This window comes from Bicyclus anynana, chromosome 5 (genome assembly GCF_947172395.1).
Source record: "Bicyclus anynana chromosome 5, ilBicAnyn1.1, whole genome shotgun sequence".
NCBI classification, from domain to species: Eukaryota; Metazoa; Arthropoda; class Insecta; order Lepidoptera; family Nymphalidae; genus Bicyclus; species Bicyclus anynana.
Genome location: NC_069087.1, coordinates 7,898,736 through 7,919,752, shown reverse-complemented (window position 1 = coordinate 7,919,752; position 21,017 = coordinate 7,898,736). Strand labels below are relative to the sequence as shown.

The 21,017-nt window shown below is 35.3% G+C and overlaps 1 protein-coding gene across 2 annotated transcripts in view; it reads left to right on the top strand.

The window, feature by feature from the left end:
* LOC112047857 (potassium voltage-gated channel subfamily H member 8-like) overlaps positions 1 to 21,017 on the top strand; it is a 137,474-nt gene that overhangs the window by 104,163 nt on the left and 12,294 nt on the right. Inside the window, exons 3-10 of one of the 2 annotated variants that reach the window (XM_052881786.1) lie at positions 4,354 to 4,584; positions 10,875 to 11,012; positions 13,159 to 13,406; positions 13,525 to 13,759; positions 14,371 to 14,534; positions 15,519 to 15,735; positions 17,023 to 17,202; positions 19,109 to 19,308. In XM_052881786.1, the coding sequence (XP_052737746.1) occupies positions 4,354 to 4,584; positions 10,875 to 11,012; positions 13,159 to 13,406; positions 13,525 to 13,759; positions 14,371 to 14,534; positions 15,519 to 15,735; positions 17,023 to 17,202; positions 19,109 to 19,308 (1,613 nt within the window). Of the gene's footprint in view, positions 1 to 4,353; positions 4,585 to 10,874; positions 11,013 to 13,158; positions 13,416 to 13,524; positions 13,760 to 14,370; positions 14,535 to 15,518; positions 15,736 to 17,022; positions 17,203 to 19,108; positions 19,309 to 21,017 lie in introns of both variants that reach the window. The other variant, XM_052881785.1, reaches the window with a different exon arrangement.

The window sequence follows — 21,017 nt, the reverse complement described above, 5'->3', positions numbered from 1 at the left end:
CATACCATTAAAACTTCATTCAGAAACAAATAGCTAACTTCCTGTAAGATTCAATATAAACTACCCGTCAAATTGTCTAATTGAGTTTCCTTTAATAGTCAGCTGTTGGGACTTGTGTTTCTCGTAACTGTTTCTGTAAATAGAAACAAGGGATCTTATAGTTAGCAACAGACATAGTAGGTACCTTACCTATAATAATAGTTAAGTTGATGTTTCAGACGAAATAATTACGACCTGACTTCTCAAACCTTTGTAGTTCAATCTTTAATAGTGTAAGATCCGGCATTAGAAATATATACCCTCATCTGTTATTTATTAGAATGATAGATTGTATTAGAAGTATTACATAGCAAATAGGTTGCTTAGTTAAGTTATGGCCACACACATTTTTAACCGACTTCAAAAAGGAGGAGGTTCTAAACTAAAAAGCGAAAAATAACATAATAATATGTTCTACCTGCTGATCAGTATGAAGGCGGTGCTTAGCCGGTGTTGTCTTAATTTAAGCCATTTCTGACAGGACCACATGAAACAACACTGTCTGCGAAATCCAAATCTATAAGATATTCTCACATGGCTTGAATTAATACATCACCGGCTTAGCACCGCCTTCATACTGATCAGCAGGTAGAACATATTATTATGTTATTTTTCGCTTTTTAGTTTAGTAGGTACGTTTTTAGGTTTTGAAGTCGGTTGTATTTTTTTTATTAAAATTTTTATTATTCATGTGATAAGATGATGAGAGAGTCGTGATAGCCCAGTGGATAATGACCTCTGCCTCCAAATTTCGGAGGTTATAGGTTCGAATTCGATCCGGGCAAGCACTTCCAACTTTTCAGTTGTGTACATTTTAAGAAATTAAACATCACGTGTCTCAAACGATGAAGGAAAAATCGTGAGGAAACCAGCATACCAGAGAATTTTCTTAATTCTCTGCGTGTGTGAAGTCTGCCAATCCGCATTGGGCCAGCTTGGTGGACTTATGGCCTAACCCCTCTCATTCTGAGAGGAGACTCGAGCACAACAGTGAGCCGAATATGGGTTGATAACGAACGAACGAACATTTTTCATACATAATCTAGAAAACCTAGATCAATGGCAACTTAATACATATAGATTAAACATGAAATGAGGTTTCATATTGCATATTAGATAAAGACTAAATAACTGATGAGGGTTATAATACACTCATCAGTTTATTATAATAACATTAATCAAATGTTTATATCTGGCATCCCCACCACAGCAATGTGAAAGCAGGCATCCTTTAAGTTTTCAATCTTGTTGGGTATATTCTTATAACTAGTGTACAATTTTTCGAATCAGCGGTTCGCTGGATGCAGACGGCTCAGCCCCTCTAGCCAAGTAGCACGTCGATTCTTTTTCAACGATCGCTATAGCTTCGAAAACTAGAAAGATGTATGGGAATGACATTTGGCATCGTAAGGTCGCGTGATCAAAATCTGTCATTCTAATACATTTTTCTAGTTTTCGAAGCGTTAGCGATCGTGTAAAAAGAATCGACATGCCTCTTGGCTAGGGGGCAGGTTCGTGGTGTTTGGAAGTCCCTAAAAAGGCCTATGTCCTGCAGTCGATGTCCATCGGCTGATAATATGATGATGATGATGATATATTTTTTCAACAACTATTTTTTACGTAGCTCTCAACAATGGACATTGCCAAGTTAAACTAAACTTTAAGTATTGAGGACCTGGACTGATGTTAGCTGCTACCACCATACAACTGTAAAATCGTACCTACATAATCATTAAATTTTTGACGTTAAGAATCTTACATTATGAAAATCTGGCATTATGCTCTGGAGCCTTTGGACTTTAACATTCGTGGATGCTACTCAAATACCTGTGGATGATACTCCCAAGTTAGTTACTCCCAAATAAATTATAAAAGAGGCTACTTCTATATTCATATTATAAACTGTATAATCACAATTTACCATACCCTTTGCTCTGTTAAACCACGTTCCTTTATACATAAAACCCTTTCAGTTAAAACACCAAAAAGGGTCGAGGTATCCACAAAACTTAGTTTTATCAGCATGAATAATGCATATTATCTAACTAAAATGTAATTACTTACATGTAAGAGAAAAGCGTTAAATATACAATGTAGTCACTAATCGGGTTTTTGCTCTTTGGTTATACTCTACATATCGAGAAATCTTGATCTGAATGTTCAAAAAACATGTAAATGTTAAACCTCCTTCACATCACATCATACCACTTCCTTCCAATTTATTAGTTTTTTTGGTAATATGGTCTGATTTATTAAAATCTGATTTTGCTCCTACTGTTAAGTATGGTGCAACTATAAAATATTCATACTTAAATAAATGACTTAAATGACTAAATGGTTTACCAATATAGTCGCACAAGCGAGTATGCGACTATATTGGAGAGAGCGATACAAGCGAGTTATGCTTGGAGTTTCTCTGCGTGATCGAACCAAAGTCACTGACATAGCTCAGCAAGTCGCGAAGCTGAAGTGGCAACGGACAGACCACATACTTTGAAGATCCGATGGACGTTGGGGTCGCAAGGTGCTGAAAGCGCAGTGTTGGTCGATCCCCCACTAGGTGGACCGACGATATCAAGCGGGTCGCATGGAGCCGCTGGATGCTGGCGGCTCGAGACCGTTGTGCTTGGAAGTTCATGCAAGAGGCCTATGTCCAGCTGCGGGCGTCTATCGGCTGTTAATGATGATGTTGATGATTACCAATATCGTCGTTATCAACCCATATTCAGCTCACTACTGAGCTCGAGTCTCTCTCAGAATGAGAGGGGTTAGGCCAATAGTCCATCAATTAAGATACTTCTGTGGTATGCAGGTTTCCTCACGATGTTTATCCTTAATCCTTTTGAGACACGTGATATTTAATTTCTTAAAATGCACACAACTGAAAAGTTGGAGGTGCATGCCCCGGATCGGATTCGATCCCACACCCTCCGTAATCGGAGGCAGAGATCATATCCACTGGTCTATCACGGGCCACCACCATTACCAATATAATACATAGCTTTTCATTTGAACGGTCTCATGACCTTATTATATTCGCACTTACTAACTTTCTGTATCACAAAATATTATCTAAGAATATATCTTACACATTGAAATACATATAGTATAGATTTATAGATGCAACTAAGTATATAATGTCAACCAAAACCACTTATTAGTATCATGCGAGGTTTTGTGATGAAATGTGCTTAGCTAAAAGTAAAGCTTCGTTAATCAAATGCCACCTATCTCACCTAATGTTTCACTTATACTCGTAATAACAATTACATAGATAGGTCGTTTGCGGGTTCCACATTTAGCATAATAACGAGATATTAAATTGGCTCGTTTTAGCTTACTCGGGTGTCATAGCGTATATCACGTTCCACCTTACTGAATCACCTAATTAAAATGACTATGGTGTCCTGATTATCCCGCATTAACTAAGCTTTGTTTCTCAGGAAACGTGTAGACTATGGCTGTTTACTATTTACTATTCAGTATATACTGTCAGTCATTGTCTTAACTGTGGTTTGTGTTGCATTATGGTTAGGCTTATTTTCAATATTTTTTTTTTAATTCTGTACAAGTTAGCCCTTGACTACAATCTCACCTGATGGTAAGTAATGCAATGCAATCTAAGATTAAAACGGACTAACTTGTTAGGAGTAGGGGTCTCTATCGTCGTCTATGGTTCTAATACTAAATCAAGAGATGTGATGCTGAAGAAGGATCCTTTATTGGTGGATCGCCAAAAGAACAAATATCTGTCATGAAGTAACTCTCCATCTGCCATCTCCTCTAAGACCTTGATGACTATTACAAATTAACCCAATTAGAACTTAAAGCGGCACCTGGGAACAATATTTTTTGGCTCAATCCTTGATCCAATCCAATATTTAGCGGAGGATTCTATACTTTGCCAGTTTTTTGACATCTTAGGGCCTTAAATTATATGCTGCAAGATTACTATACGTCCTCTCGCATAATTTCACTCACTAAATGCCTTTTGCCTCCGTGGCGCAGTGGTAGGCGCGGTGGATTTACAAGACGGAGGTCCTGGGTTCGATCCCCTGCTGGGCTGATTGAGGTTTTCTTAATTGGTCCAGGTCTGGCTGGTGGGAGGCTTCAGCCGTGGCTAGTTACCACCCTACCGACAAATACGTACCGCCAAGCGATTTAGCGTTGCGGTACGATGTCGTGTAGAAACCGAAAGGAGTGTGGATTTTCATCTTCCTCCTAACAAGTTAGCCCGCTTCCATCTTAGACTGCATCATCACTTACCATTAGGTGAAAAAAAATAAAAATATTAATTCAACATTTTATTTCCAGATAGCAACTTCGTGCTGGGCAACGCGCAAGTCCCATCGTACCCCATCGTCTACTGTTCGGATGGGTTCTGCGAGCTGACAGGGTGGGCGCGGGCACATATCATGCAGAAAGGGTGCGCCTGCAAGTTCCTCCACGGTCCGGATACGAGGGAGGAGCACCGCCATGAGATCGACGCGGCCCTTGACTCCAAACACGAGCTGAAGCTTGAACTCATATTCTATAAGAAAAATGGTGAGAAAACTTTCTATAGTAGTTACCCACAGATTAATTAATAGGCAGATGGAGCGCACGGAACGACAGTGTCGTAGCCCTGCCAAATACAAAATTCAAAAACATATAATACATTCTCGAGACAGTACGACACGAAGCGTCGCATCTGTAAGTTTCAATATTATTCAGGAAAAATGGCGTCATATGTTTTTAAATATTTTAAAGACTGTTCACAAAAACTAAAGAAATAAGATAGAGTATTTTTTATTCGTAAATATTGATTACTAAATTAACTTACGTAATTGTTGTTAGTGTTAAATTTTGTAATACAAATCATGAAAAAACTTTATATATGCGCACGTCATGGAGACGCGTGCCGTTTGTTTTTTTTTTATGGGTTTCACCGCCTTCACCACGCTGGTTGTGAAGACTCACTCTATATGATATTTACTCGGTGCAGTTACCATAGAACACGTAAAGCGAAGCAGTAGCTAACTATTATTTGAGAGAACCATCTTATCCTCGTCATATTTTATCATCATCATTATCAACCCATATTCAGCTCACTGCTGAGCTCGACTCTCCTTTCAGAATGAGAGGGGTTAGACCAATAGTCAACCACGCTGGCCCAATACGGATTAGCAGACTTTACACATGCAGAGAATTAAGAAAATTATCTGGTATGCAGGTTTCCTCACGATGTTTTTCCTTCACCGTTTGAGACACGTGATATTTAATTTCTCTAAAATGCACTGAAAACTGAAAAGTTGGATTGGAGGTTTGGAATTCCATGCAAGAGTCATATGTCCTGCAGTGGAGATCCATCGACTGTTAATCATGATGATGATGACAATGTTAACGCAACTTAACGCACCATCAGCATTAAAAAAAATTGTGCACACTCTGGCTAATCTGATCAAAATCTACTGATTCAGAAACTATTACAAAATTCAGTAATGTCTGTAATAAAATAGATTACCTATATTTTGCGGTTTTCGGTAAAAGCTTTTAATTCGTTGTACGCGTATTAATTATTAATTATTGTTTATTTTAGGTGTAATATACGAGTACGTTAGTCTACGAACATTATTCTGGAACTAATTAAAAAATTGTGTACAAAATTCTGTTATAATTAACGTTATCAAATTCCTATTGAATTGGTTCATACGTTTCCATTAATTCATTTGAAACATTTGTACCAGATCGTTTCAATTTTACATTCTGTAATTAATAAAGTAAATGATGCTCAAAATAAACAGTTTCGTTTCCATGAAGATGGTAAATTACTGCCTTCATGAAAATAAATGGACGCTTAGTTTAATAATAGGCTCGTTTATTGTGTAGACCGTTGAGACGGTAGACGGTAATGTATACCTACTTATTCTTTTCATCTTATCTTCTACACCTACGAGCAAAGTGAAAGGAATATAAGTTTGTTTTTGTCTCGAAATTCTTTACCGTTTTTGGGGATCTACTTTATTTTGTCAAAATAACAAAGCAGAACGTTTTATATAATTTGGATTATCAAATGAATCAACGAAGAAATAAAATGGTCAGGGATCTGTAGAAAATTTTGTGCAACTGATTATTATCAAGTTAATTTTTCGTGAGTAGCTTCATCTCGATGAGACAATCAGCTTTTTTATTTACGAAAATTCTTGATTCTGGTAGCTAATTGAGTTACCAGGAACTTAAAATTTCGGAACGTTGGAATGAGGTAATGTAACACGCAATTTGTGGGAAATTGTGCCTGTTAAGTTGTATAATTATTAATTAATCAACAGAATTAAAAACATCTGGTTAGGTAACTTTTGATAAACTACCCTCCTCCCAACTTGTATCAATAACGAGGTTATTAAAAGTTGTTACTAACCAGCTTGAGCGGGATTCAGAAATAATATTATTACAGACTTTTAGATTTTTGAGGATTATTTGATTCCCATTTTCTCAGAAACAGCTTAATTTATTGAGACATTTTATCAAAATAATCTACAAATGTCCCCATAATTTACGTATTATTCGAGCATCAAATGCATTTTTTCCGGCTAGGACTGAAGATATTTTTTTAAGTTTATTTTAATTTTTTCTAAAATTTTTTTATACAAGTATTTGTAGCAGAATGGTCAGTATATAACTCCAAAAACTAACTGCAATTTACTTACTTTAACAAAAACATCTTTTCGTTGAGCGCTGTGTAAACAGAAATTACTGATATGAATAAATTTATGAGTACATTTGCATTTGTTAATCCTGGGTATTATCTATCTTCATTTTAAATTTCAGCCAAATCGGATTAATAGATGCAGCGTTAAAGTTGATAAACATCCAAACAAACATCCATACAAACTTCCGTGTTTATAATATTAGTAAGATGTTCATCAGGAATAATGTATGATTGTATTGGTTATTTTTTTTTAATTGGTCCAGTAGTTGCAGAGCAAACAAACAAACAATCAAATCTTTTATCTTTATAATATTAGTACTTAAAGATGGATAGTATAGAATTAATTTGGAAATGTATGTTTTTTTTTTTACAACTATGATTTAATTTAAATGCTCGAAAGCGAAAAATCCTTTCTGACTCTAGAAACATTAAAATGTTTAAGATAAATGAACATTATGTTTTCTAACATTTCTGGAGTAAGTATACTTTGTTTTTGTCTTTTCTTTTCCCGACTTCTCAGCACTGCCTGTATGAATGAACTAAAAGATTTATTAAGTCAATTCCATTATGTTGAATTAAATTATTGTTTGACAATGCAGAGTATTGATAGTCATAATAAATCCTCGATCGATCCTCGATGTACAAATCTGATAAAGAAGTAAGAAGATAATCGAATCCTCAATGTAAACAAAACAAAACAAAAGGGGAGGTATACAGAAGGGAGATGCTAGGATAATAACACATTTAGTGAGACCTTTTAATTTTCAGTTTATTAACTAAAGTATAAATATTTATTAGCAATTAACAAGACAAGAGAAATGGTTGTGTGATGTATATCGAGCTTAATATAAAGTAAAATATAATTGAACATTCAATTCTGTCTATTTTTTAGACAGTTGAATAATCAAGTAAGGTAACGAACAAAATTTATCATAATTAAAATTGCGATGTAGATATGCAAAAATATTCCTCGTTTCTCTCCAGTTCAGATAACTAGTAATGCCATGATGACGCTATATTTTAAATTTAGTCCAACTTAACTGAAAAAACAAATAATGAATTTTGAATTTCCAACAATTCAATCCTTAAGCATAATTATTATTAAAGAAATTTAAAACTCCGGTGCCGATGGCTCTGTACAATGCTTGTATTGAAAATAAAATTGTATATATTTATAATTTGTTTCACAGGTTTTTTTATTTTAATACGATTACGAATTATTATCGTTGAACTGAAGACTTAATTCCGACTTCAGGCTTAAAAGGTATCTTTCTAAGTCACAGTTTGGCTTAAATCTTAATCCATTTCATAAAGGAGGGAATTTATTCTTAAGTTGATTTTTAGAATCTTTAATCTTTACTACTACTTTTTAAAATTACTTACATGGCCAGTGTCGATTAAGAAAAGGTACTATTCTGTATTCAAAAGTTGGATTGCTCAGCTTTTAGCTTGGTTTTATAAGTAGAAGTTATAGAAGAAATAGTCAATATACATTTATTTCAATTAGTTTACAAGCACTTTCGAAAGGTTTTTATTAATATTAAGCTCAAGCTTCGCTTTGACTTATTAATTTATTTACTTCTTCCCTATCCCTACCTTACACTACCCTACTCCTACCCCTACCCCTACCCTACCCTACCCTACAACTACCCTACCGATACCCTACCCTATCCCTATACCATAAACCTACCACTACCCTACCCTACCCCTACCCTACCCTACCCCTACCCTACCCTACCCCTACCCTACCCGTACCCTACCCCTACCCTATAAAATTGCAACTTTAATTTGAGATTTAAACTATCCTATCTCTCAAGTTGGATCGAACTGCACATGGTGTGCGAATTTTATTATAATCGGTTAAGTGGTTTAGGAGTCCATTGAGGACAAACATTGTGACACGAGATTTATATAAATTAAGATAAGATAATGGTAATAATTATTCGAAAACATAAAATTAAATTTACGAGGGTTCCAAACGCGCCTTGGTCCGAAAAAAGCCCACAACAAACTCAGCCAGGTTTTTTTCTTTTTTAGTTTATCACAATTTAACAATAGGTGTATAAGTAGCCAGTCATGTAATACATTTCGTTTCCAAGTTTTTTTTGTCGTTTATATATTCATCTATTACGACTTATCTATAAGCTTGCCTTTAATAAATAAAATTAAAGCATTAGGTACCTACGAATAACGTTATGTTTTAATTTTCACTGGTTGATTATTTAAAGTTAAAAAAGATATATCCTGAGGTTTTCAAAATAATGTGGTTACCCTCAACCACAGCAAAATTATATATAAAGTTGTTTGAGAGTTTCCTAGTCCCGTATCAAACTGTTTTCTAAAATGAGCCCGTAAAAGAATGGAAAACATTTTTCATTTCATATCAACTTTGCAACTATGTTCATACTTTGTTGGAGCCACTTTCTCTTTGAAAATTACAGTATTGATGTTTTAATTAATTAACTTGTTGGAAACTTAAGCATCTAATATAATTAAGAAGAAGGTACATAATTTTATCATAGAAAGCTAGAATCACACGCGACTTCGTTAACGTGAAATTCAGTTTTTCGTGAATCCCACGGGAATTATGGATTTTTCGGGTACAAGTACCTAGTCTTTATGTTGCTCAAAACCTCCTGCATCTTGCAGTGAAAGTCCCATTAAAATCAGTTCTGCCATTCCAAAGATTAGCCTGGACAACAGACAGACAAACAGACAAAAATTTTAAAAAAGCTTGTTTGTGTTTTGATATCGTTGAAACGACTATAGGAAATAAGATTGAGTATTTTTTATTGGTATTATTGAATATTATATTAATTTACGTAATTATTGTTAGTGTTACATTTTAAAAAGTTTGTATATGCGGTTGTCAATGAAACGCGTGACGTTTGTTTTTTTTTAATGGATTTCACCGGCTTCAGTACGTTGCTTGTAAAGACCCACTCTGGTTACTCTGTGTATAACATTAGGTAATTAACATCTTACATTTTGTATGGAACTTTACAGTACACAGTTCGTATTGTTTACGATATCTCGAGGACTTACATAAACGAAAACTGAAAGAATAGGTTGCGCACAAAAAAGTAACGCTGTCATTCGTTCATCAAATTTTTCTGTCCATTTTTTTTTCATACCGGGGGCTATATTAAAAAAATTGATTCTTAAGGAGTAAACTCCAAAAAAAACAGACAACGTTTTTAAAATAGTTAAAAAAGGCAATAGACATTATCCGAATAAATACTCCAGACAATATTTCATCATCACGATTAGGTACTCAAGTTACACTGGAGTAAATACAAATATTGTTTCCATTAAAGCTTTCCAGCAGTAGTTCTAAGTCTCATTCGTAAACAAAAACCAATAACAACTTTACGATTGCGTCCGACCGTATTAAACTTTTACAAACACAGCTGCTTGTCGCTTGTCGCCACTCATTTAAAGCGATTTATTTTAATGAAATGTTAATGAAAACCGAATCCTTGAAAACGCTATTTCAACGTACTTTAATGAATAATAAGCTGTTTATTGAAAGAGAACGAGAGACAGAGAGACCTACCACTTTGTCGTGTTCAATAGCGCTAACATGCGACCAATGACATAATCTCATCAAGAGAAATTATCAAAGTTCTATCAATGGCGGCGTAACCGGAAATACCGTTACCGGGACGAAAGACATGGGGCTGGGACATCTCCTGGTCGCATACTAACATGCGATCAAGTGAAGAGAAATAGACAATGGCGGCAGGTTATCCCAGTCTCATCTATAGTATACATGCAGATAAATAGACTGTAGAAGGCAGTAATTGAGTAATAAGTAAACAAGGACTATGGATGCAGTCCATACCAAAGAGATTCCAAGATAGCTGCCAGATGTACCCATGTTGACGTCTACCGGATATTGTCAAATTACCGTTCGTGTAAGGGTATAAAAGTATATCACCGAGCGAGGCCAGGTTTAGTCAGTTAAAACATTATACCATCTTATTTCGTTTCGTTTTTCGCAATTAAACAGATAGCGGTATTTCTGGTTTCGCCGCCATTGGTTGAAATTTGTCTATTTCTTTCACGAGATATGTCATAGGCGTTATTCATTACTACACCTGGTACCTATAATACTGTAATTACAATGAGGTTATATTTTTTGCAGGTACGCCGTTCTGGTGCTTGCTCGATATTGTCCCAATTAAAAATGAAAAACGAGAAGTGGTTTTGTTCCTCGCCTCGTTCAAGGATATCACCAACACCAAGATGGCCGCCATGAACACTAATGAGGAGTTCGACAGCGGTAAGTGCTTCGAAAAGGCGAGGCTAAATTTTTTGTAAGAAAAAATGTAAATTGAATCAAATTAAGAACTTTTGGAGCCCTCTTCAGAGGGCCCTCATTCACGGAGTTTTTTCGGTTTATTTTATTGTAATAACGTGTACTGAGTTCAGTGCTCTAGTGATCTAGTCCCATAGATATCATAAGATCGATTGCCATAGTCCCCATTGTCCCAGTTCGCCGTAGCGAGTTACGCGCATCATGGCACGGTAAAGTTTGAAGTGTTTACTAGAATTCTATTCAGTGATGAATATTAAATGTTGTTTCAACTAGACGAGTTTGTGTAGCGAAAAGTAGTTGTCTTAAGTTGTTTTAGTCCACATTTCTCTTTTCTCTTCACTTTGTAATGTGTATATTCTAAGCTGTTTTCTACTGAACTTTTACGTACACATTTACTTCACTGATAGAAATGAATATTTTATGTTATTACTCTTTAGTAAACACTTAGACATCATAATAATATTTTAAATAGCAAAAATATAAAACATATCGAGGTTAGTTGAAATAAATTGTCAGTTACTATATTTTAGAATAATCTGTTTTATGTGCACCTAATTTAAAAACCACCCTGTATTTTACCAACAAAATATAACATTACATTAAATTTGTAGTAGGTACCTGTTCAGCTTCTAGAAGTTTTATTATATTGTTAATTTCCCTTATCCTTCTTCAAATATAAAGCTTTATTTATTTGAATTTTGTAAGTACCTATAAGTAGTCCATACACATTGTGCAAAAAATGTTATTCCAAAGCATAAGTTGCACTGTTCTTCCCGTCATATGACATGCAATTTATTTTTCAAATTGTTACTCATTTCTCATACAAATCAATTCATATTTTCAACACATTATTACAAATACTTACATGATTTTACTGTACCCAAGTAGATCTACTTGAATGCATGATTTTATGTATATCTCCATTTGGATTGTTTCATGTTTTTGACATAGTAGGTTTTATAATTTAAGCCATAGTTAATATTACTTGCAATCGTTATTTAATTTGAATAATTTTAATCATAAATATTATTATTTAACAAAAGTATACGTTATTTCAAATCGGATTAGTGTGAATTTAACGGATGGTAATCTATTTTTGTTCTTATGATCTTTTTTGCTTAGTATATGCTTCGATGGCAATTTTATTGTAAGTGACAACAAATCTAATTGGTTTTGCTACCTTTTTACTCATATTTGTTGTCCCTTTATAAATTTTATATTTCTTTATGTTATATTCGTACAAGATTTCTGCAATTCATTACATGTTTTTTCCTTAGTCACATGCATTTTCTTTTTTTTTCACGAAGCGAATTCGAAAACATTTCTTTTCACGAATATTCATTGCGATTATCCCCGCATGACCATTGAACATTTCTCGTTTCTTAATTAATTAAGAATTCTCCTCGCTCACAGGAAATCTTGTACGCAATACTTTTTCATTAGTAGGACCTGATTTAGCAAATAAAACATGAGTGCTATCATACGCTATGCTTTTCACGAGCGCAATTGCTACATTGAATCGCAATCGCTTTGATCCTTCCAACTTCGTTTATTTTTTAATTACGCAGATGGAAATGAGTACCTACTACACTTCACGGTTCATGTAAGGCTGCGTTCCCATTATGTCGGATTTTATTATATCTTGTGTATTTAAAAAGAGGTGTTCGCTTAAAGGACGGTAAGACCAACTGTCATCCATAACACATGTAACGACAGATTATCGTGGTAATGTGAACTGCTTGCTCGACTGTCGTGTAACGTTAAAAGATCATCACGATAAACAGAGACGGTATACCGTTTAAAACCGAGACAGCGATGCAGTGGGAATGCAGAACCAATAATATCGGGCTGATCCAATAGGAACACCTAGTCTCGATAATCGTTCGACGGTAAATATCGGTGTCGTACATCCGTAAAAATTGTTATAGTGAGAACAGCTAGAGAGTCGTCTGTTTGTCGACTGTCGTCGCTGTTGGACGACAGTCGTGTCGTCCAACGGTAAATTTTACTGCTCCGACATAGTGGGAACCACCGTAAGTCGACAAGCATCGCGTATGAGAGCCGTTTGAAGGCACGAGTGAAATTGTAACAGGGTGGTTTATGCGTACAGGAGCCGCGGTGCGGCCTTCGGCTGGCGTGGTCACTCTAGCGTTATCCCCATTTGTACCCGCAGCGGCACTCTTGGGCGCCCGGTTCCGAGCTGAATCTAGTTGCCTACTTCCAGACCCGAATGGCAATCTGGATCCCGAAGCGCCCTCGCCCGCCAACATGGGCAGACGGCGCTCCAGGGCAGTTCTTTACCAGCTTTCAGGACATTATAAGCCAGATAAGACGAAGAGTAAATTAAAACTCAACAATGTTAGTAAGGTAACAATAGACGATCGCAATGTAATACAACGTATCAATCGTCGCATTTCAATCGTTATTTGATTACATAATTTAATTTCTTGTGATTACAACGCTTGTATCATTATAGAATCTTCTACACTCATCCGATCCTCCGCTGCCTGAATACAAAACGTCGGCAATAAAAAAGTCAAGATTCATCATATCACATTATGGTGTATTTAAAACCTTCTGGGACTGGCTGATCCTCATCGCTACGTTTTACGTTGCTGTTGTGGTACCTTATAACGCCAGTTTTGTTGATCAAGGCCACCCGAGAATTAGCGTAACCAGCGACGTCGTTGTCGAAGCTCTATTTATAATTGGTATGACATGCATTTCTTCTTCTACTTCTTAATTAACGGTCTTCAATGAAATTATCTATTTTATATAATTTAATCATTGTTTATATCCTAATATCAGATCAGAATTAGGTAATTTATTTGCTCTCAAAACATTACAATTAGTTACTTCTTTTACACGTCGCACATGGTTCGAAGGGCCGATGGACGTTGGGGTCCCAAAGTGCTGGAATGGCGACCCCGCACTAGTAAGCGCAGTGTTGGCTGACCCCCCACCAGGTGGACTGACGACATCAAGCGAGTCGCAGGGATTCGCTGGATGCAGATGGCTCAGTATCGTGATGTTTGGAAGTCCCTACAAAAGACCTATGTCCTGCAGTGGACGTCCATCGGCTGATATGATGATGATGATGACTTCTTTTACAAAATTAACAAACAAGTATTACTTCAACAACTTATGCAAATTTATGAAAGAAAATAAGACCTTAGCTATTTACAAATGTCTTATATATTCGTATCCATTAGCTTGTATTTATAACGATACCCAAACCATTTCGCTTGACGATTGTAAATGTAAAATCTTATTTATCCAAATGTTACTAAAAACCTCTATCAAAGAAGTCCTTCTTTTGCAGATATTGTGCTCAATTTCCGTACAACTTTTGTAAGTAAGAAAGGCGAAGTAGTGTCAGATTTTAAAGCAATAGCTCTTAATTATATCCGGAGTTGGTTTGTCGTGGATCTCCTGGCCGCGCTTCCATTTGACCTACTTTATGCTTCAGACGTATACAGCGGGGCGGTAAGTTCAGTTCCGTCTAATTAATATACCCGCCCACTTGTTTTATGTATAATTGCTTTAATTTCGCCAGAGTAAAATGCCTTCGAATCAAGAAACAAAAGAGCAGTTGTTGAGAAAAAAATTCTACGAAAGCCCGTGGACATTTTCTCAAGTTGTTTCGAATTAAATATTATGAGTTTCGTTTTAAACATTGTTAACTTTTTAATGGAATTGTATTTCCCAACAGCATGTTTAATTAAAACGCTGAATTTATTTAGTTGTTTTAAAGATTCAAGTGAACTGAAAGCTCTCTAAAGCTCTCCAGTCGCTTTGACTTTTTGTAATACAGCTAGTTCTGCATTTTTTCAAATGATTTTGACAAAGAACATTTTTTTCGGCACGTAAATGTTTATTTTTAATTAAACATCTAATATATCTTGCCGTAATAGGGTAGTTGACTCATATCAAATTTAATATAAAAGGGTCCGAAATATATTGATATTAATTAATAAAAGTCAATGATTTCTTATAAAACTTCATTTAAAAATCAAGTATTTTTTCAAATTTTCCATACGTTAAAAACGCTGTCGTCCATTTTGTGACGTCACAATGTTACTTGATGTACGTCAAACTAATTGTTAACTAATATTTTTGTCAGTCGCTCCGTATGTAAGGGATTTTTTATAGTGACGTCATGAAACAGTTGAAATATAGACCGTCATGGCCGACAGGCATTGACTAAACTGAAATTTTCATGTAATCACGTCTCAAAAAAATATAAAATATATTTTTTTCAATCTAGTAGATCGATAATGAACTATTTAAGACCATTTAAAAAAAAGTGTCAACAAGCAAGGAAGTAATTTCTCATTATTTTCCTGAAGTTCTAACAAAAGCTTGTTAATTTGACGTAGTTACGAATAAGCTCGCAAACTCCTGACAGCGAGTTATGGCCATGTTATGTACTTTTGTAATACTCCTATTACAATACATATTTTATTTCAGGAGTCTACCCACGGGAATGTACATCTTGTTAAGCTAACCCGGTTGTTACGACTTGCACGACTACTCCAAAAGATGGACAGATATTCTCAGTACTCAGCCCTTATACTGACTCTTTTGATGTTATCCTTCAGCTTGGTTGCTCATTGGTTGGCCTGTATATGGTTCATTATAGCTGAAAAGGAGATTGATTACCACAGAAATGAGAGTTGGGACTTAGGTGAGTTTTAGTTTTTAGGGTTCCTTAGTCAACAAGGAACCCTTGTAATTTCGAGTTGCTACGGTTAATGATTGCCACTAAATTTTACTTGGTACGAGTAACTATCGGAAACGTTTTTATAGGCTAGCTGACGCTGCGCGGTTTTACGTATGGTTCCCGTTTCCGTATGAATACGGGGATAACACATTATAGCCTTCCTCGATAAATGGGCTATCTAACACTGAAAGAATTTTTCAAATCGAACCAGTAGTTCAACCAAACAAACAAACAAACTCTTCAACTTTATAATATAGATTTATATTAAAAGAACTTGGTACGAGATGCATGAGGTTTTAAATTAAAACCATTGAATTACTATTTACTACGTAGTATAACTACTATATATTCAATGCTCAAAGTTAGTTTAACTCAATACATGTGTGGCCTTGTAATATAAAATTATATTTTGATTTAATGAGTAGCTAATCTTTACAATGTAAACTATGGCACAACAACGATCTAGACTATCTGGCTAATTAGTAATTGAATATCTCAATCTTATATATATAATACAATTTATTCCAATATATAGTTACCATAGAATTAATATTAATAACAATAGGAATTAGGAGATGCTTTGTTTTTGTATGACGTCTCATATAAGTTTCTCACGATTTCATACCCGCGCAATCTTTCCCCCGTCGCTCGCATATCATGGGAGTGTCATCAACGAACTTGCCAGACTATAGCAGTAGTTACTCGTATTTTATCAACTTACGCCATAAATAAACCCAGGTCAATTGGGATGATGACAGTTTTTTGAATTGTATATAAATTAAGAGTATGCTAATAGTAAAGCAATTTTGCAAAAATTAAGCAACAGGGTATCTGCGATTATTACTTTCGGAGCTACAGGGATTTAAAGGGTCAGATTTGCGGCGCTGCCGCGGATCCCTGAAAAACGCTCCATACAAAATGGTACGAATTGACGTCGTAGGTACATAATGGTCGTTAGATTTGTAGGGGCGTTCAAACAAAATTACTAATATCTGTGTTATTTGTTTTTGTTATTAGATTTTGAAATTTTATAATCTTATTTATTTTGCAAATATCCAGACAATCTTTGCTTTCTATGTATAAATTAGTTAACGTTGACCTTATTTACCCGAATGTATCATAAAAAACAATATATTCAAACCTAGTCATCATCCCCATTATATGATACTCGAGAAAATACAGCGGAAAAATTCACCGTAGTACCTCGTATGCGAGTTTTATAATATTTCAAATAAAAATTTTGTTATTCAGGTTGGATCAATAACCTGGCGGAGAGGTTGAAAGTGCCGATCGGAAACATATCGCACAGCGAGAGCTATGTAACAGCACTCTACTTTACTTGCTCTTCACTCACCAGTGTTGGCTTCGGGAATGTGTCCGCAAACACTTTGCCTGAGAAAATTTTCAGCATACTCACGATGCTGATTGGAGGTAGGTAACTTCTAGTTTTCATGCATATTATTTTCAAACACCCTGTAGCTGTCATGTGAATAAACAAAGGAGATGGTCCAAAACTGTATGGAGCCCAGGATCAGTCATTGTACCCTGGCGGAAATGAAAGAAAATATTTTTTTAAACTATTTTTGATTATACGAATGTACGAATTAACTTTAATTCTTTCGAAATAATATTAATTATCTCCCTAGAAATGCAACACTGACATGGGTAATAATGGCAGATTGATGACGTTTTCAATTCAGTAGTCGATTTGACGTTTGCTGTCAGTTGTCATGTCATAGTTGCTTTATGGGCGCCATCTTGATATAACTCAAAAGCTTGGGTTTTAATTTGATTTATTTCTTTTTATTTAATTAGATTTATTCACTTATTTAGATTGTAATATAATTCTTGTATTTTTTACATTTTAATGATACGAGGTACAAGAGTGGAACTGAAATGGACCACCTCCTTTAATAATTTTAAAAAGCTTCCTTAACAAGTAAATGAATTCTAATTTCACTATTGAATCATTACGAAAAAGGAAAACTTGTGAATATTTTCACGTATCCACATATCATAAAACTTCAATTGTGTTACTATAATTTATTCTTTTCAATTTCAATTTAAATTTTTACTATAAATAATTATTGTTAATTGTTTTCTTAATTATTAAAAATCAATTATGCATTCGATAAATTAGTTGCCTTCGTCTTCAAATAAAAGCCTAATTAGATATTTGTTGAATAATTAACTAATTGAGAAAATTTGTGAAATTCTGTATACCTTGAAATTTTCAATTCAGTTTTCAGATAAATGCAATTTAGAATTATTGTTTGTAAAATTAAATTTCAAAACGAAAACTAGAATATACGAATTAGAAACAGTGGATTTCCGATTTTGCAACAAAAAGCTTATGTAAAGAATAATAATAACGTCAGATACAATTGGAAAAATACAGTCCATAATAGCAAAATGCCCTCGTCGCAAAAGCTCACGTTACGCCAATCAAACTGACTGTCTATCAAACTAGAAAAGCCTCTACGTACTAACGTTACAATTGAATTAGATATACACATAATACATATATAGGGAACTGTAATAAAACTTTTTTATTTCTATCCATTTTCATGTTACTTTTTGTATGAGACATACTGTGCGCGGTGGATTTATAAGACTGAGTCGTGGGTTCAATCACCGGCTGGGATTGAGGTTTCTTTATCGGTCTAGGTTCAGCCGTGGCTAGTTACCGGCTTACTTACGTACCACCAAGCGATTTAGCACTCTGGTATGACGTTTAGAAACTAATGTGGATTTCCATCTTATCAAGTTAGCCCGCTTCCATTTTAGATTGCATCATCACTTAAAATCAGGTGAGATTGTAGTCAAGAGCTATCTTGTAGAGAATAAAATAGGCCTACTTTTGTTTATGATGTAAAATAGTGATGAGGAAGTTGAAGCAAGCTTAATAAGATGCACTTGGTTTATAAGTGCTCAAATCAGACGTGACAGGAAACACTTCCCAGAATAGATTGTCTATGACATTTTAACTATGATTGATTTTATGATTTTCCGTTTTCCTGATCATTTGAGACAGTTCCCTATATGGATTTAGGTATATAAAATAAACCATTGTTGTTAGAAGAATAAAGAGATAAAGATTATAATTAGAAGATGTTTACAAATGGCACACAAAAATTATTTCAGCGGCGTTGTCAACGGCGCAATGACAGTGCGGCGACTGAGCTCAGGTTTGCTAATTAACATAGTTTTAACGTGCCACCTACGGTCCACGTATAACCTATCTACCTCTTTTATCTTCTAACACACAGATTATTTATATTAAAAAAAAGCTAAGTTAGCATAGATAACGTTGTAAACTGTGAAAAATCGTTTTCAGCATTAATGCACGCCGTAGTCTTCGGTAACGTAACAGCGATCATACAACGGATGTACTCCCGCCGTTCGATGTACCAGACAAAATGGCGGGATCTTAAGGATTTCCTCACAATCAACCAAGTGCCGAAGGAGCTGAAACAGCGCATGCAAGACTACTTCCAAACAATGTGGTCGCTCAACCATGGCATTGATATACACGAGGTATGTGATCGAGTTTTCACGCTAGCTCTTCAGATGATCGCTGAACTGGAATAGTTATTGATCTTACAATTAAGGTGAATTGTTATAGTCGTCTATCGTCTATGCTCTATGGTACATAGTATAGTAGCGTACAGTTATCTGTCTGAATTCGAATATTAAATATGGTAACTTAACTTGGAGTAAGAGCTTTGGGTATTTCTAGCTGGTTACTATCTATCATACCCACATTGTATGCGTACCTAGTAGAATTGAGAATATTATTAGAGAATATAAGCCGTGTCTTTTATAATTTGAGACACTGCTAATGGGTACGACAATATTCTTCGGGCGCGGATCAAACCTGTAACCTCGGGGTGTTCCGTAACCCCAGAGCTATTGATGATTTTCATTAAGTCGTTTATCTGGGAATTATCTTGGTATATCATCATTTGCTGCAAACAACCCTGAAGAAACACAATAGACAGCACGAGCGCACAACCGCTAATTATGTGCAGTGGCATACAATGCTTTTCCTACAACCATGATAAAAAATAAAAATAACAAAAAAAATAAGTAAGATTTACCATAATCCTACTAATGTTAAAAACGCGAAAGTTTGTATGAATGTTTGATACTCTTTAACGCCGTTACTACTGAGGCGATTTGGCTGTTTGAAATAGAAACAGATTTACTCTGGATTAACACATAGGCTACTTATTATCCCGAAAAAATCCATGGCTTCCCGAGATTTGCAAAAACTGATGATTTTGATGATATGAATGGTTGTTACTCTTTCTCGCCTCGACTACTGAACCGAATTAGCAGAAATTTGGCATTGGGAAATATTATAGCATCGATTAACACATAGGCTATCTCTAAAAAAGTCATGGTTCCCGAGGTATTTGTGAAAAACTAAATTCCACGCGGACTAAGTCGCGTTCGCTAGTAATAATTGGCGTTGGATGTGGCCTCCTAGATTTAGTCTCGGCATGACCTCCTTGATTTGAGGGAAACCTGAATTCTTGTAGCCAATGACAAGGAACTATAGATGGTAGTGGGCATATGGATAGTGGGAGTTATCTATATTACGAGTAGTTACGTCATAGAGAGCTAATCAGATACTCGTAAGCACCTAATTATTTTTAGAGTTCGATCTACCCTCGGTATTGGACAGATGTCTACTTATTAATTTAGGCTCATGTCAGCTTAATAATCGGAGTAACTGACATCTGACCTCCGGGTATCGTTATACAGTAAATTGAGCCCAATTTTGTTACAGAAACTTTATTGATAAGGTATCCATTACAAAATTCACTTTCCTATTTTGTGAACAGTAATATATATCGTATTTTATATTATTATATCTTTAGTATATATTATATATATATTTAGTGTCTATTATCTTATTTTTGCGCTGTGATAGCCCAGTGGATATGACCTCTGCCTCCGATTCCGGAAAGTGTGGGTTCGAATCCGGTCCGGGGCATGTACCTCCAACTTTTCAGTTGTGTGCATTTTAAGAAATTAAATATCACGTGTCTCAATCGGTGAAGGAAAAACATTGTGAGGAAACCTGCATACCAGAGAATTATCTTAATTCTCTGCGTGTGTGAAGTCAGCCAATCTGCATTGGGCCAGCGTGCTGGACTATTGGCCTAACCCGTCTCATTCTGGGAGGAGACTTGAGCTCAGCAGTGAGCCGAATATGGGTTGATGACGATCTTATTTTT